Source organism: Molossus molossus, unplaced genomic scaffold (genome assembly GCF_014108415.1).
Source record: "Molossus molossus isolate mMolMol1 unplaced genomic scaffold, mMolMol1.p scaffold_m16_p_1, whole genome shotgun sequence".
Lineage (NCBI taxonomy): Eukaryota > Metazoa > Chordata > Mammalia > Chiroptera > Molossidae > Molossus > Molossus molossus.
Window position 1 is genome coordinate 68,993,325 of NW_023425344.1, and position 18,358 is coordinate 69,011,682.

Sequence of the window (18,358 nt, forward strand, 5' to 3'; positions counted from 1 at the left end):
AATAAATATATATTGACCTACTTTCATGTGTGGGGTAGATACTCACTTTATGTTGGACCAGCAATATCATTTTAAGTGGGTGCACAGATATAGATGCTCATTAAGCCTGCCCTACTTTATGGGCCATAAATCAGGTGGAATTCTTTGGGACCCTGAGCAGGTAAAGTCTATGTGTAGTGATGAAACCCGTTGACTCAGACTAAGTTCTCCTAAGGAAATAAATAAATTGCAAAGTCAATGACTTCCTTTAACACCCTGTTTTATACCAACACACCGATACACTGGCTAAATTTGGCTTTATGCTCTTTAAATTTTGCTGTTGTATTATAAATACCATAGAGCCCCATTGCTCCCCTACATAACTAACACTGCAAGATACGTTATCATTGTCTTATGAATCTCACAACAATATTATTCAGATTACAGCACTACCATTTGCAGAATAAATACAGTTTGTAGGAAGAAAAATCATATAAACATGGTTTTTAGAATGTAATCTTAATTTTAATACCTAATTTACTTTGAAGCCTAACTATAGTAATATTATAATAACATAATATTGATACTGTTTAGCACTTACTAATCCCAGGCACTGTATGCATTATACTCTATACATTATTTAATATATCTATGTGGTAACTATCACTATTTTTATTTTGAAGATGAGTAAACTAATCCTCAGATAAGTGAACTAAAGTATCCTGTCTAAAGTCATGTAACTAGTAAGTGTCTGTGCTTGACTCGGGTTCTGTTGGACTCAGGGCTCATCCTTAACCGCCGTACTCAAAGAGATGTGGAGTCTATGCACCCGCCTTTCTCTTCCTTTTGCTTCTGTTTGATGCATCATATCTATTTAAAAGTCTGACTATATCCGAATAATCCATACAGCCAGAGTTGAAATTTCCAGAGAGTTCCTTTCCTGGGGATCCAAACACTGCCCCTTGTTTCTGCACGCCAGGAGGAAGGAAAGGTGCTACTTCTCAGTTTGGCTCTTCTGTGATATGGCCAGTAGGCAGGTGTCATGGAGAGTCACCACCAATTGTTCACAAGGTCTCCTTCTGACCCATGCAGAAGAGCAGAATTGAGAGGAGTCATCCCTGTCACTTCCATGTGAGCCATTCCTACATTGTTATGCTCATTATGATTCTTCCTGGGCCAATGCTGATACGCTGTTCCAGTTGATCCACCAAATAGTTAATTTTTTCTCTAAACAATATCCCAATAGACACGAAGAGCGTTTTAATCCATCTTCGAAAATTTGTCTGCCTAGCGATTGGCAGACTTGTCCCTGCAGAGAGTTTGGCGGCTGGCCTTCCCAGAGGAGCTGAGTCCCGCTCAGTTCAAGTTTAGCAGCGTCATTGCTAAGGATGCCTGTCTGCTGCCGTGAGATCACTGACTTTTTAACAATTTTCCCAACATATACCTAAGGCATTTGGCATTCCTTAATAAGCCTCTTTTATTCATCATTATCCCTTCACTCCTCCTAAGGAAATTATATTATGTAAAAGATTTGCTCATATACCAAATACAACTTTTGAAATTACAATTGCTGTGAATATAAACAGTTTAAAAGAGAAAAATAAGAACCTACTGGATATATAACTGTTTTATTTTATTTATTTATTTTTTTTATCCTCACCTGAGAACATTTTTCCATTTTTTGTTCAGATAGAGTGGGAGGAAGAGAGAGAGAGAGAGAGAGAGAGAGAGAGCGCCATCAACATGAGAGAGACATATCAATTGATTGCCTCCCTCACAAACCTGACCAGGGCTCATGACCAAACCACAACTGAGGTACGTGACCTTGACCAGAATCAAACCTGTGACTCTTTGGTCGACCAGCTAATGCTCTAACCGCTGATCCAAACTGGCCAGGGCCCTATCTTTACTTTTATAAGTCACTGTTTTAAATTCAACATACTGTTTATAGGTGAGCGTATGCCTACATATAATGATGAATCAAAAAGAATAGGGTACAAAATCTAAAGGTTTAAGTATAAAAATGCATGTGCATTGACAAGCACTGTAAATATCTGCAAAAAGTTTAAATGATGGTTTTTTTCCAAGGCATTTTCTATGCTTCGTATGCTGTAACATACATTAAAAAAGTTATATTTTCAAATATACCTCAAACTAACTAATAAACTGACTTCTATACAAAATGATTTAATACAAGCTAATTAAAACTTGAAGGCTATTTGCTTGAATTTAGAATTTACTATGTATTTTATAAAGTCTCCAAAACCACACACAATTTTGGTGATCTGATAGAAGCACTCATGGGACTCAGCAGATAGCTATGCACACAGCTAGGGTTTATTTATTTATTTAATTTTTCTAGAGAGAGAGAGAAACATCGATCCGTTGCCTCCCATACATGCTCTGACCAAGGATCAAACCTGAAATCTAGGTTATGTGCCCTGACTGAGAATCGGACCCACAGCCATTTGGTGTACAATGTTCCAACCAACTGAGCCACTGGGCCAGGGCCAGCTAAGTTTCATTATAGTAAAAAGATACATGATGGGATCAGCAAGGGAAAATGACACAGGAAGAGCCTGGAGAAATCCATGTACAGGCTTCCTTATGTTCTCTTCCTCCCATGAATGTGCACATTTTGTTCATTTTTCCAGACACACACACACACACACACACACACACAATGTAGTAACGTGTGCAATATTTCTGCCCAGAGACGTCCATCAGAAAATATTCAGCACCCAAGAATCTTATAGGGGCTGTCTTAGTCAGTTGGGGTTGCTGTAACAAAGTACCATAGATGGGAGGATTATAAACAACAGAAACTATTTTTCACGGTGTGGAGGCTGGAAGACTGATCGGGCCAGCATGGTCAGGTTTCCTTCGTGTTGAAATTGATTAGCAAGCATGTCTGCTGGAGATAGCCTCCCCAATTTGTGTCAATAAAGCTGATCAGTGTTGAAGTGAATATTAAATGAGCTACTTTTTGTTCATGGTTCCCTGGGTGGAGAAAAGACTCCCCCAGAGTTCCATAGGATTCCCCTTCGTGGGAAGGATGACAGCTAAAGAAAGAATGCTGGCACACTGACAAGCCCTTTCTGCACCTGTCTTGCAATGAGGTGGCCATGATATCTAAGTGGAACAGTCAGAAACCCATGAGATTGATGCTCATATCTGAACCAAAATTTATAACACATGGCCTGACAGAAGGAAGTGGACCGAACACCAGGTCCCATTGACATGGTCTCTGCCTGTGCTTGGGTTCCTCTCCTAACAAGAGGCCTCCATAGGAGCCATTTCTCAACCGTAGGCTGTTATTTTGACAACAAAGACTTGAAACAAAATTTGATTACGAACTAGTCTATCATTAATGCAATGGGTAGATGTCTTTCTACTGGTCATTAACATTATAAATACAAAATTGTACATGATAGTATTACTTGGTGCCATATTGATTATTAAAATGAAAAGGAAAGCACAGGGATTATTAAATCACAGATTGTGAACGTGTTGCATAATCATCTAAGTGGATATGATACTTACATCATGACAAAATATTGTAGCATAAAAATAATAGCTATGCCACATCTTAACCACATAGAAGTTTAAAAAACATACTTTAAAAGTTTTCAATTGCCCTGGCCAGTTTGGCTCAGCGGTTAGAGCGTCAGCCTGCGGTCCGGAGAGACCCGGGTTCGGTTCCCGCTAAGGGCACGTACTTTGGTTGCAGTTTGTCCCCGGCCTTGGTTGGTCGTGCGGGTGGCAGCCACTCGATGTGTCCCTTCACGTCGATGTTTCTCTCTCTCTCTCCCTTCCTCTCCCTCCCTCCCACTCTATCTGTACAAAAAAATGGAAAAAATATCCTCGGGTGAGGATTAAAAAAAAAAAAAAAAGTTTTCAATTGCCAGTTTTGCCATACACAGCTTACTAGTGGTTCTGAAAATAAATATTTTGTTATAAATTTAATTTGAGTTATTCAGATCTATTTGAATGTTAGTTTGGGAGAAAATATCACATGGCACTTTATTGATAGCATTATTAATTGATCTAAATTCACATCTCTTCAACTCTGAAAATAAATTACCAGTAAAATATTGCAGTGTTTGGAGAACTAAAGAAATTAGTGAAAGGAAGTTATTGCACGTCACTGTGTTAGAATGATATAGGAACCAGAATACACATCTAAATTTTTCAAAAAAGAAAATAATTTTGTATGGTTAATCAATATCCTGTAAGAATTCTGTATATTCTAGGTTTTTATAATCCTAATTTTTAAAATTTGAGATTAAAATTTAAGAGGCATCAGCACAGAGTGTTGATTTGAATCTCTGGGTGTAGGTACAATAAGCGGGGGTAATATGCATGCTGCAGAGACCAGAAGAAGGAACCGAGTTAGGGAAAGAGCAACCTCTAAAGGGCAGATGTGGGGAGAGTGTCCAGAGGGAATATTGAAAAGAGACCAAGATGTAGTGGGATGAGTATGGTTTATGGACAATAGCATCTAAATGTATTTTCTAACAGTACAAGAGTAAGTTAGAAGTTATGAAAAATATTTAACCCAGATAATTATCTGAAAAATAATGAGGAGACATCACTGTGAACTAAGAATTCACAAAGCCATGTGCAATAATGAGCTAAGAATTTTGCTTGGTAAAGATCAGCCTCAAGACCTTTTAAAAACACTTTCCTAGATTAAAGATACAGTAAAAGTACAAGGTTATTTTTATTATACTACATTATATTAGGTTGAAATGTTATGCTTAAACTTATCTAAGCAGTTGTTCTCTTAGAATCAAAATAAGCAAGCTTTAATGTTATTACTCTTTTTGGAAAACCATAACCATTTATAAATGTTCTATTCAATTTAATAAGTATTAAGTACCAACTGGTATCAGGTACTGTTCTAGGTGCTTTGAGTATGTCATAATGTTTTTAAAAATCCCTGTCTTCCTGAATAAAAATATAAATTACACAGTATGTTAAAGGATGATAAATGCTATGTATAAAAGAGAGACCAGAGAAAAGCAAGGGAAAACAGAGCACTGTGGTGTATTTGGAGCTGATCACAACATTATTAGATAAGAAGGTAGGATAAACGTCATTTGTTGGAAAACAAGCAAAATCTGCAAGGAATGGGGAAAAGAAAGGAATAGAAAGAAAGAAAGACCTTGGCTCAGAAGCTTTGTAATTTTGTTTTAGAAAAGTTGATAGTGGAAGATGTACCCATAGAGCATTGTGATGTTTGGTTGTTGTTATGTTTTATGTTTTTTATTTTTATTTTTTTGTCATGGGCTTATGAATGCTATGTTATTAAAACTATTTTGAACATAAAAGAAAAGAAAGTTGCTACAGACTACACTAAGCACTGGATGAGTGTTATAGGAGCTCATTTTTGGAAGAGTTTAGTGTTATTAAGAACTGGGCGTTTGGTCAAATCTTATGGACGCAGCAGACTTGGGCCGGACATTTATTCATTCAACCATTTACACACTGTGCTGAGTGTCGTATGTTTAAATTCACTCTGTGGGTAACAATGAAAGATTTTTTTCATGCCAAAGCATGGCATAATCATAGTCAAATTAAGTATGTGCATTATTAACATTTATTCTAGTTCTTCAGACTGACCGGTGAGAAAATCATTCCCTCAACTAGATGATAGAGATAGGAATAAAATGGAATCTGGGAATGTTAGTTAAATGTGAATCTATATTCAGTAGAAAAAAACCAACTAATTGCAAATATAAACTCAGAACGAAGAATAACACCAAAGTGTAAGTAAAGCTTCAGTGATTGGGCAGTTAGCCGTTCCATTAGTAGGAGCAGGAATGTGAAGGAGAAAGCACAGATGTGCTCAGGAGAGAAGCCTAGTCTATGATACATTAGTTTAAAGATGTATTTTCTCTGCAGAAATGTTCAAACTTCAATCAGTAATATGGGTCTGGAACTAAAATAGAGTTTGTAGATAAAAGTTAGAAATTATGTGCACAGAGGTGATCATTGTGGACACAGAAGTAAATTAGATAGCTAGCGAAAAAGAGTAAAACTGAAGATAAAAACACAAAGGTTTCCTATATTGGAAGAGAGCAGGAGAAAGAGAGAATCTCTTTGAAAGGAAAAAGATATTATGATCAGAACAAGGAAAGTGCATATGTTCTGGAACTCAAATTCTTTAAAAAGAAGAAGAAGAAAGCCACAGAGATAGAAGGAGGACTTGTATAAACAAAATAACAGACTTGGCTGGTTTGGCTCAGGGTTAGAGCGTGGGCCTCTGGACCAATGAGTTGCGGGTTTGATTCTGGTCAAGGGCACGAGCCTCAGTTACTGTTCATCCTCAGCCCTGGTCAGGTCATGCAGGAGACAACCAGCCCTCTCTCTCTCTCTCTCTCTCTCTCTCTCTCTCTTTCTCTCTCTCTCTCACTCTCTTTCTCTCTCTCTCTCTCTCTCTCTCTCTCTCTCCCCTTCTCCCTCTCTCTCTCTCTCTCCCTCCCTCCCTCCCTCTGATGATAAACAGAAAAATATTCTCGGGTTAGGGTTAAAAAACAAAACAAAAACAAACAAACAAAATAACAGTGGAAAAACATTGGGAATAGCTAGAACAGAACAGAACATAAGGTCCATCTCAGGGACGACTGACAAATGTGATTAGAAAGGCAGTATGATCCATGAACATCCATCTACAAAGCTGTACTTATACTTCAGTTGTGAGAAGGCAGTTGGAGTTTGTGGATGTTTAAAAAAAAACTTTTCTGACTCCATGAGTAACAGATATTCACTATGAAAAATATGGACTGTCTCTAAAATAAAAAGAAGAAAACAGGCTAGCATATAGTAAGCCCTCAAATAATATCAGTTTTATATAATAATTATAATAATTAAAATTTGTCATAAGCATTTACTATGTGATTAATATTCTTATCCAGAATGGTGGGTTGTTTTTTTTTATCCATGTGTTCTAATATTATGTACTAGACTTATGGTCCTTTGTATAGTTAATATCTTTGAGTTTCAAAACAATTTATGTAGATGGTGCTATTATTATTTCTATTTCACAGAGGAGGACTATGTCAAGAAAGGTGGAATAACTTGTACCAAGTTGCATAGTCATCAGTTTTGGAGCTCAGCTTCAAACCCAAGCAATGTCTCCTCACATGTCCTGGATGATACACCGTCTTCCTAGTACATGAAAGAAGGTGCTGACATTTTTTTTTTTTTTTTTTTTTTAATCCTCACCCGAGGACATTTTTCCATTTTTTTGTTCAGGTAGAGTGGGAGGGAGAGAGAGGAACAGAGAGAGAGAGAGAGAAACATCGATGTGAAAGGAACACATTGAGTGGCTGCCACCCGCACGACCAACCAGGGCCGGGGACAAACTGCAACCGAGGTACATGCCCTTAGCGGGAACCGAACCCGGGTCTCTCAGGACCGCAGGCCGACGCTCTAACCGCTGAGCCAAACCGGCCAGGGCGGTGCTGACATTTTTTATCTGGCATTCTACTTTTTTCTTTTAGGGCATTTTCAAAATCTTTTCTATTTCAGATAATGCAGCACTCCTAGAGAAATCTCTGTGCACCTCTCTAATTTTATTTCCTTAAGACAGCATCCAAGTAAAATGCTAGTGTAAAGCCCATGTACATTATTAACAAATTTTATAAATATTGTCAAATTTCTCTTCAGAGATGATCAATATATAGTCCCTAGAACAATTTATGAAAGTGTCTAAGTATTAGATTGTGTAATTATACACACATGCAAACTTTGAATATTCCTGAAAAGTGTACTTGAAACATCTAAAACCTTAACAATACAACATTTTAACAGGCAATGATGTTTACAATGTGTAGTGTTGGGGAAATGCATTTCAAAACTATATGGACAGAGGTTATTTAGAGACAGGAAGAGTGATTTTAAAACTGTTACAATCCTCCAGCCATGACATAATGGGAATGTCAACTAAGAAAGTTAATGGGATGAAATAGAAAGCAAGGAGCAGGAACATTACTTTGGGACATTTCATTTAATAAAAGAATAAATACAAATACTACAATTTAAAAAAAAAAGAGCCTGGAATATATCTTCAGTGATTTTGACATCCTAGGTAGGAAATTGAGGGACTTAAGTAGACAAGTTTGTTTGTTTGTGGTATAATTTACATAGTTAAGTTTCTGTTTGATGTATGGCATATGTGTTTTGCTAAGTGAATAGTCATATAATCACCACTACAATCGAGGTAGAGAATCCCACCAGACCTCCTTATGTGTCTCTGTGGTTGACCTCCACTCTCAGACACTGACAACCAGTGATCTGTTTTCTTCCTTTACAGTTTTGTCTTTTCCAGAACATCTTATAAATGAAATCATACATTGTGTATGTTAGGCTTTTGAGTCTTGGTTCAGCTCAGTATATACATTTGAGATTCATCTACGTTCTTGCATGTATTCCTTTTTATAACTGAGTAATGACCTATTGCATAGATGTACTGCAGTATGTCCATCTACCAGCTGAAGAATATTTTGGTTGTTTCCAATTTGGGGTAATTATACATAAAGCTGCTATAAACATTCACATACAGGTTTTTGTGTGAATGTTAAGTTTTTGTTTTTCTTGAATAAATATGTAGAAGTAATGTAGCTTGATTGCAAGATAAGTATCGTTTAACTTTATAAGAGTGGCCAACCGTTTGGCATTTGCAGTAGTAATGTATGAGAATTCTAATTACTCTGCATCTTGTCTGCACGTGGCATTGTCCTAGTGTTTATTTTACCATTTTGATAGGTGTAAAAGTATCTTGTGATTTTATTTTGCATTTTTCTAATGACTAATGATGTTGAATATATTTTAATATAGTTGCCAGTGTTTTTAATTCTTCTTTGGTCTGAGGTTATGACTCTGAAGAAAAAGTGAGAACAGTGGATAATAGCAAGTACAAAAACATTGAATCTCATAGGTCATGGCTTAAGATAAAAGAATAATAGTTTAATGACACGGGTAAATTTTTGGGGACAGGGATAATACAGTTGGTCAAGATTGTTGACTGATTAAATGAATTTGAAAGGTGGAGGGAAAAAAATCCTAAAAATATTATCAAGAACAACAGATGCATATAATAAGAACAAGGTTAAAACTGATAATTTGAAGAAAAATTCATAAAGACAGTTGGAAACTATATATATATATATATATATATATATATATATATATATATATATATATATATTTTTTTATCCTCACCCAAGGACATTTTTCCATTTTTTGTTCAGATAGAGCGGGAGGGAGAGAGAAGAAGAGAGAGAGAGAGAGAAACATCGATGTGAAGGGACACATCGAGTGGCTGCCACCCGCACGACCAACCAGGGCCGGGGACAAACTGCAACCGAAGTACGTGCCCTTAGCGGGAACCGAACCCGGGTCTCTCTGTACCGCAGGCCGATGCTTCAACCGCTGAGCCAAACTGGCCAGGGCAGAAACAATATTTCTATCCAGCTCTACACCAATGAACAGAACATGAGTAATTAAAACAATGAATTTCCTGGCCGGGTGGCTCAGTTGGTTGGAGCATCATCTCAATAAGTCAAGGCTGCAGGTCCTATCCCTGGTCAGGCCACCTACAAGAATCAACTAATGAGTGCATAAATGGATGAAACAAAGACTAATGTTTCTCTCTCTCTCTTTCTGTCTCTCTCTCTCATAAATCAATTCATTAAAAAACAAACAAACAACTTAAAATTTTAACATAAGCCCTGGCCAGTTTGGCTCAGCGATTAGAGCGTCCGCCTGCGGTCCAGAGAGACCAGTTCGGTTCCTGTTAAGGGCACGTACCTCAGTTGCAGTTTGTCCCCGGCCCTGGTTGGGTCGTGTGGGTGGCAACCATTCGATGTGTCCATTTCACATCAATTTTCTCTCTCTCTCTTCTTCACTCTCCCTCCCACTCTATCTGAACAAAAAATGTCCTCGGGTGAGGATAAAAAAAAATTAACTTAAATAAATATTTGTATTTGTAGACATTGCTGGTAGGGACATATGAAATATTTCTAGATCCTAGAAGAATAAGACTTATTTGATAGACACTATTTTGATAATGAGGAGGCAGAATAGCACTGAAAATTAATGTAGCCATAATATGACAGTCAAAATATTTCAGGATAAAAGGTAAGCAAAGTGCCAACCTAGTGCAGGCATATTACTAGAGCAGAATTATAAAGAAGGTCTGTACAATGCTTTCACCTGTGTATGACAAGATAGCCCAGAGGCAATGATAGACTCTCTCTCTTATCTGTTGAAAACCCCATTCTGTTCCAAGTAGGAATCAGTTATCTGCCCTCTGCAAAGTTATTGTTTAAGTGAAGAAATAAAAAATAAGATCTTAATGTAAAGCTGAACTGAACAATAAAATAAAAATTAAATATGAACTAAAATAAATATCAATAAAAGCAAAATAATATATAAAACATGTTATATATAACATATTGTATATAACATAAATAAAAATGAGAATGAGTAGAAGATATCAATACATTTTATTCATCAACTACCTATGGAGTAACTTCTGCATGAACACTGAGAAAGACTGAGGGGAGAGAGTGGTAAATTCAACGCAGTCGCTCTTCTCACGGAGCTCATAGACTGAGCGAGTCATTGTAATAAGAATGGCCACTGTTAGCAAAGGCAGAGTGATTTGAAAATGAAGGAAGCTCTCCAATCATTTCAAATTTAACATGAACATTGATGAAATATGGAAGTAGGATTAATAGAAAAGTATAATGTGAGCACACATCAGGGCCCAGAAAGCAAAGCCAGAACAAATTGAGACTTATGAAACATCCCAAGACAATGGCAAGGTAATTGAGTACTGTTCGGAGCAGGGGAATAAATATTGAAAGGTTTACTACTTGCACAGGATAGTATATGTTGAGTTGGAAGAAACTGTTCAACTAATTGCACTGATGCATTAAAGGAAAGAAATGGACTGGAAAGAGTTGAAGAAGTTCGAAGCTCAAGGTGGAGAAGTGGTGTAAAGTGTGCTTGAAAGGAGCCATGTCTCCAGAAGAACATGTCAGTGACATCACACCTCCATAAGCTATGAAATCCCAGGAAACATGAAAAATACCAATTCCCGTCTCATCTTCACATTCACACAGTCCCAGCGACTGAGAAGCCCTTTATCATGTTGTGCTTTCAGTTTATAGTTTTACAGATATCACAGATATACTGGAAGGAATCTGGCTCAGTCATTTTCTTCCAGATAATCAAACAATTTTATTTTTTTAAATGAATAATGTATAAAATCTGTGTAATTTTAGAATATTTATAAAATTATAACAGGAATCATCAGTACTTTTAGTGCTTTGATGTTTGAAGAAATACAATGAAATGTATAGATCTGTAATTACTTAAACTAGGCAGTTGAAATGGCTCTGAAGGCTCACTGTAAACCAAGATTCCACAAATAACTATTGGAATTGCACCATAAACATTGTCCGGTGATTTAAAAAGCTGAGAAATGGGATAAAGTATTGGATAAGAATGATGTGGTTATCTAGTTAACCTTTCATTGCTTGTTTATTCCTTTTTAGGAAGACATTTTAGCACTTCTTTATGTCAGGCACTGTGCTATTCAGTAGTGACACAAAGTTTAATAAGTAAAAGACTGGAGCCCTGGCCTCATGAAAGCTCACACTCTAGTTGGAAGTAAGTAGGACATGGGCACATATAGTAAATTGTGATACATTTAATAAACGAACTTCCGAGCATCAGACAATAATCAAGAGAATTGCATGTAATTAAGTCTTTTGACAGGGATAGGGAAGATGTCAAAAAGAAAAAGATGCTTTGTTGAAGTCTTATTTTTGTTGTTAATTAAAAAAACAAATTGCCTGTTGAGTATAGATATGTGCAGAAACTTATAAAGGTACCAACCATTTTAAAATATTTTAGAAATCAAGTAGAAAAATCAAGTCAGATGATCCACAAAAGTAGATTTATAGTTAATTGTTTAACAAAATACAAATAGATAAACTTGAGAAATCAGTGCCAACCAACGTTTAGCTGTGTGTTACAAAGCCATGCACTTGACATTGATTTATGAAGTATTTGTATCAATGATGTGGATGAACACATAAAACATAACTGGAAATGATAACAAAGCTGGGAGGGGTGGTTAAAACATGGCATACAAAATTAAAACAAAGACCAGCGGTAATAAGTCATATGTAATAAGATGCATTTAATTATCAATAATAATTGTGAGTTCGCCTTAAAATAATTAAATAAATATGGGATTGTAAACACCGTGACATCAGAGCATAGAACTCCTGTTATGACACAATGTGATTCAGATGCAAAAACAGACAATGAGCACTGGATGCTTATGTAACATTAACAGAAGTGTGCGGTCATTTCTTGATGACATTTGTTACCATATCTGGCTCCCATTAGACTCAAGTCAAACTAAGTGCAGTCCTGGGAACATAGGCATACTTTTATGTGCTGTAATGTGGATTATTTTGGCAGGGACTTAGAGACCAGAGGTATCTAAAACATCAAGGATGGCAAAGAAAGGAACTTAAAACACTTAAGCAGCAGAAGCAGGTGCAGGCCAGTGGGTTAGGTACCCTGGACGGATCATCTGAAGGCACAATGACAGATGTCCTAGAAAGCCAACTGTGTGTGGTCTCAGCAAGTGTGAGCTACCACAGCACTAGGAAAAAGTGCAAGCCCCACTTGGACTCAAGTGGATCCTCACTCCAGATGAATGACTCTACAAAGGAATTGAAATAAAGGGAAAAAATGGCACCATCTGAAAGGCCTCAGAGACGAAGAACAAGGCAAGACCCTGTTTCTAGAGGTAATGGAACATGAGGAGGAGAACAATGGAACGATCATCCTGAACATTGAAGAGGAGACATGGCCTGTCCTGAAGAATCACAGCACAGCTAACAGCAATGCAGATGTCTTAGTGTCCCAAATGCTCCTGCCTAGATCAGGTTTGATCCCTGATTCATGGACTGGGCAGAGTCTACAGGTGACAAGCATTTTCCCATCTGGGAAAATAAGATTTACAGAGCTAATCAGGTTACATAAATAATTCAATATTCCCTCAACTCCACTTGGCAGTTGATTCATTCTGAGTGAAACGCATTAATTGAATACTATCCCGTGGTTGATCACTGTGCTAGATTCAGAGACTGTGAAAACAAATGAAGTCAGTGCTTTGACAAAGAATTTTTACAGGTAATGAAGAATCATTAGATTTTTAAAGCCAGCACGTAATGGGTTTGGTTTTAGAATGATAGCTAACAGCAAATGCAAGGGTTTATAACCTATTCACATGATTGAGAAATAATGTTAAAGAAATGTAGTCTGGTTTAAAATATATGTTAAAAGATATTACATATGTAATGTTTTGTATGTATCTTAGTTGGGAAATAATTTTTGGGAAATTGCAGAGAATATACCAAAATAATTTAGATCAATTTCTAATTGCCTAAGTAATATATATTTTCTTTGCCAAAAATTCTAATAATATAGGCATGCAGTTTGGTCATATTTTATGTGAATTTGAATTATTTAAATATGAAGCAGAATGTATATAAAGTATTTATAGATCACACTGCTTGAGAAAAATGTTAAACAAAGCAAATAACCCTAAATTTAAAAATCATTGAAATGATAGATGAGATGAACCAAAGAACTTATATGCATCAATGCATAGCCAATGGACATAGACAACAATGCTAGGGGGTTGGGGGGCGCGATGGGGAGGAGGGGTATGGGGGGGGGGGAGAAACATCTATAACAAAAATAAATTCATAAAAATTGGAGGAATAAAAAATCACTGAAATGTGTACATTGTAAACTGTTTACACTTGCCACAAGGTGGTGCCATAGTGATAACTGGCCAGTAATGTTAAGTATTCTTTCTATATCTTCTCTGCATTTACATCATTATGTAATATGTTTATAACCATAGTCATAATTTGAGGCTTTCTTAATAAGTGAAACTCACTGTCTTCAGTAAATCAAACATGTTGGGGATCCACCTGATTCCTTAACTGTTGTCTAATATTTCTTAGTGAAAAAATACTGTAATTCACTGAACAAGTCCACATCAGTGGTCACATGAGTGTCTTATAATTGTTCACTAAAGCAAATGATGCATAAAGAACATTCTTGAATAATTACCTTTGTATACATAGGAAGTGTGTCTGGAGTATATACTTTACCAAAAGAATTTCTGGTTCAAAGCAAATGAACCTTTTAAATTCTAATAAACATGGCCCAGTTGATTTATTCAAAGGTTCTAACAATTGAAGCTCTAAGCAACATTGTATGAGAATGCTCATTTTCTTTCGTATTGCCACGACGGAATGTTTTCTAACTTTCTAATGTTGCCACCGGATGTAAAAATGTTGTTGGTAATTTATCATTCCTTCATTAGTCATGAGGTTGAATAGCTTTTACAGTTTTTTGTAAGCTTTTATGTTTTTGTTCAGTGATTTCCCAGCTCGTATCACTTGCCCATTTTTTACTTTTTTTTAAGGGGTTATATTCTTTGTTGTCGTTGTGTTGGATTATGTAATATGTTTATAATTATGTAATATGGTCTGAACTTTCCATATGTTATGGATATTAGTCATTAGATTGTTGTGTCTGTTATTTGGTTTTCTCTTATCTGTCACTTATCTTTGAATTTTGATAATAGTGACTTTAATTGCAAATGAGTTTTTTTTTTTTTTTTTGGTGGTCAAACTATTGGTTTTTGTTTTGTTTTGATTTGCAAAATTTTAAATCTCTACAAAGGTATTTATTTTATATGACTGTAATGCAACTATATAATTTTTTAACAGTTAATATTTTTGTACATGTGGAATTGATGCATAGCCAGTTATTTGAGCATAATGTATTGAATAGACATTTTGCTTCTCCAGTGATTTGGAATATTCCCTTTACCATGTACCAGTTCCAAACATACATGATTCTATGGCCAGATATTCTATACTATTCTACAACTGCCAAAATATTCATATTTCCACACAAATAATGAATCACAGAATTATTCCCCCTTCCAAGAAGCAGGAAGGAGTTCAGCAAGTTAAGGGATTTGCATGAAACCCTTGACCACACACTGGTGGCCAGCCTGGGGCTGGGAACCCATTTGTCTTATTTCTTAGTATTTTTTCTCATTCTGCTGTAAACTATAATTTGAAACCAACAGAAGATAGGCCACTTTTATCCTTTGTTATTTTGACTCTTTTTCAGTAACAGAGGAAGTATGTAGAGGGTCCCCATGCCAGAACGGGGGCACGTGTATAAACGGAAGAACTAGCTTCATCTGTGCTTGCCGGCATCCCTTCACTGGTCACAACTGCACCGTCAAGGCAGTGGAAGAAAATGCTTTAGCTCCAGGTAAGAAAGTGCATGCACCCTGGAGTGTGTTCAGTGTCTTAATGCAAAAACATTTTTGAAGTATTTACAAATGAAAATTTAAGCCTGCTTCATCTGGGCTCACTTGAGGATTAAATCCTTTTACTTCTGAAATTTATCAAATAAGAAATGTGATTGACAAGTGGAAATGTCTTGTTGTCAGGTAAATTCATATTGATGTACACTTGTTGACAGTTTCCATATTGGTATAATAGAGACAGTCTTTTTTCCCCATTGCATCTTAAAAGGAAAACTCTATCTCCTTAAACAAGTTGTTAAACAGCACACCTTTGATTCCTATCATATAAGGTCATTTGAATGAAGTTTTTGTAAGTGCTTACCAGCATAGTATGTCTTCCATAAGGTCAAGGTAAGAGTGCCTTTTAACTGGGTAAGGACTGGTCAAACATGCTCACATGTATTGAGTAGAATAGATGCCTTCTTCCCCCATGTACTTTTGTAATTATTGTTCACTATAAATTTACTTCAAGAGTCTACCATTTCTGATTATTTTTGTACAAGAAAATATATACAACACTTAAAATGTATTCTCTTGCCCTGGCTGGTTTTGCTCAGTGGTTAGAGCATTGACTTGCGGTCCAGAGAGACCTGGGTTTGGTTCCCGCTAAGGGCACGTACCTCAGTTGCAGTTTGTCCCCGGCCCTGGTTGGGTTGTGCAGGAGGCAACCACTTGATGTGTCCCTTTCACATCGATGTTTCTCTCTCTCTCTTTCTTCCTTTCTCTCCCTCCCACTCTATCTGAACAAAAAGTGAGGATTAAAAAAATGTATTCTCTTTAATGAGAGCAAAAAACATATTTCAAATCAGGCTTTTGATATGCTGCATAGTGAAGAGTGCATTTTTTTAGTCTGTTTTTAAACCTCGGCCTTTGTTAGTACATTTGGTGTTAATTACATAGAAAATTCCTTTTGTCTACTTCTCTGTAGTGCATATGACTTCATTTGGTTTTCGTTAAAGCCTCTAGAAACTGTTTGACAAGGTGCTGGAAAATTTGTTTCCACATCATGTCAGCTTAATTCCTTCAAGGAGCTTTAAAACATTCTGGCATACCATAATAATCACCAAGTGCTTTGAATTCCTTTATCTCTGGAGAGATTAAAGCAATATGCAAATTAATCTTTGCGGCACTTTTATGAGGGAGGTAGAATGTTATTATTATTCTATCCTGATCTAAATGGAGAAACTGAGGCTCTGAGACACTAAGTGATTTCGGGTTACTCAGACATAGAAGAGGTAGGCATCCAGACACATCTGCCCTTGTTAAATATGATGAATGACCTTTCTCTTGTGCTAATCCTATTTGTAACTGAGACAAAATGATAAAGATATGAGGAAAGGTAAAACATAAACATTAATGCTTTCTTTCTTTTTTTTTTTTTTTCTTTAACAGATTTTTCCAAAGGATCTTACAGATATGCACCGATGGTGGCATTTTTTGCATCTCACACGTATGGCATGACGACACCTGGCCCTATTCTGTTTAATAATTTGGATGTCAATTATGGATCTTCATATACTCCAAGAACTGGAAAATTCAGAATTCCATATCTTGGGGTGTATGTTTTTAAGTATACCATTGAGTCATTTAGTGATCATATCTCTGGATTTTTAGTGGTTGATGGAAGAGACAAGCTTGCATTTGAATCTGAAAATATTAACAGTGAAATACATTATGATAGGGTTTTGACTGGGGATGCCTTACTGGAATTAAATTATGGGCAGGAAGTGTGGCTACGACTTGTAAAAGGAACAATTCCGGTCAGGTATCCCCCAGCTACTACCTTTAGTGGTTACTTGTTGTACCGTACATAAGTTAGTATGAAAGATCGACTCTCACCCCTCCTGAGAGGCAGCCAGTGTTTTCATTTACCTCTGCATGTACATCTGCTCTGTTTGTAGTTCTTCTACACAACACAAAAATCAACTTTTTAAATCTGAGTACGGCTATAAGTTTATCTCATAAAATTATTTGATATCTTTTAGATAACCTGACTATGAAGGAGTCCTAACGAGATGTAGAGGCACAGGAAACAAAGCACATGTGTTATCATAACTATTTTGGGGGCATGTTAAGTCATTTCAATGTAAAGTAATAGAAACGGTAATCGCTCAATATTATCACAGTAGTCTTTCCAATAAAACATTAACTTGTGTTATTCTCTGAATATATAAATATTAAGATATATTTCTTGACATCACAAATTCAAACACATTTCTCAAAGACCAAGAAGTGTTTTCTTATTTTGATATTTACTATTTACTGTTGAGTTGATCTATTTTGTATATGAAATATTTCATTTGTAATCAAAATTAATAAAGTTGAGTTTGACACTTGACATATGCTTCACTGTACTCTCTCCTTGTAATTAGAGGATAATGTAATCACTGACAAATACTTGAACATTTACAACCAAGTCTAAGAATATATAAGTGGATCTCTCGGTTGTCTTCATTACACAGTATCTGCAGGGGGAAACAAAACCTTTCTCTAAGAATGTCCTTCTGCGTCAGCACATTTCCGTTAGAAATTAGTTGAGTAACAGTCTTTGTCTTTATCAAAGGCAATTTTTAATATAATAATGTATCTTATTAGTCAAAACTGTTTGCCTGTCCTCTATCCTTGCAAGGCACCTGTGGGACACATTAAAGCAGAAATGATAGGCCTGCCCTTCTCAGATTATACATTGGGTTGATCCTCCCGTTCAAGGTAGAGATGTGTGCTGCCCCAGCGATTTCGAACCCAGCGTTTCATCAAGGAGCTGAGGAGTGTTATAAAGCGCCTTCCCCTGAGAGCTTTTACCACAGCTCAGTGAGAATCTTCAATGAGCTGTACTGAGTTTGCGTTTAGAGAAAACAATCACAAAGTCGTGTTCATTTCTCTCGGCTGACATACTAATTAAACAATCTCAAATTCTGGAAAAAGTCCAAACTTTGGTGT

At 36.4% G+C, this 18,358-nt stretch overlaps 1 protein-coding gene across 4 annotated transcripts in view; it reads left to right on the forward strand.

Annotated features, from left to right (window-relative positions):
- The window catches only part of MMRN1 (multimerin 1), an 82,782-nt gene extending 65,143 nt beyond the window's left edge, over nucleotides 1–17,639 (forward strand). For all 4 annotated transcript variants that reach the window (XM_036281837.1, XM_036281869.1, XM_036281847.1 and 1 more), the window contains exons 8-9: nucleotides 15,235–15,381; nucleotides 16,811–17,639. In XM_036281837.1, the coding sequence (XP_036137730.1) occupies nucleotides 15,235–15,381; nucleotides 16,811–17,232 (569 nt within the window). In that variant the 3' untranslated portion in view covers nucleotides 17,233–17,639. The remainder of the gene's footprint in view (nucleotides 1–15,234; nucleotides 15,382–16,810) is intronic.
- Nucleotides 17,640–18,358: the final 719 nt, after the last annotated feature.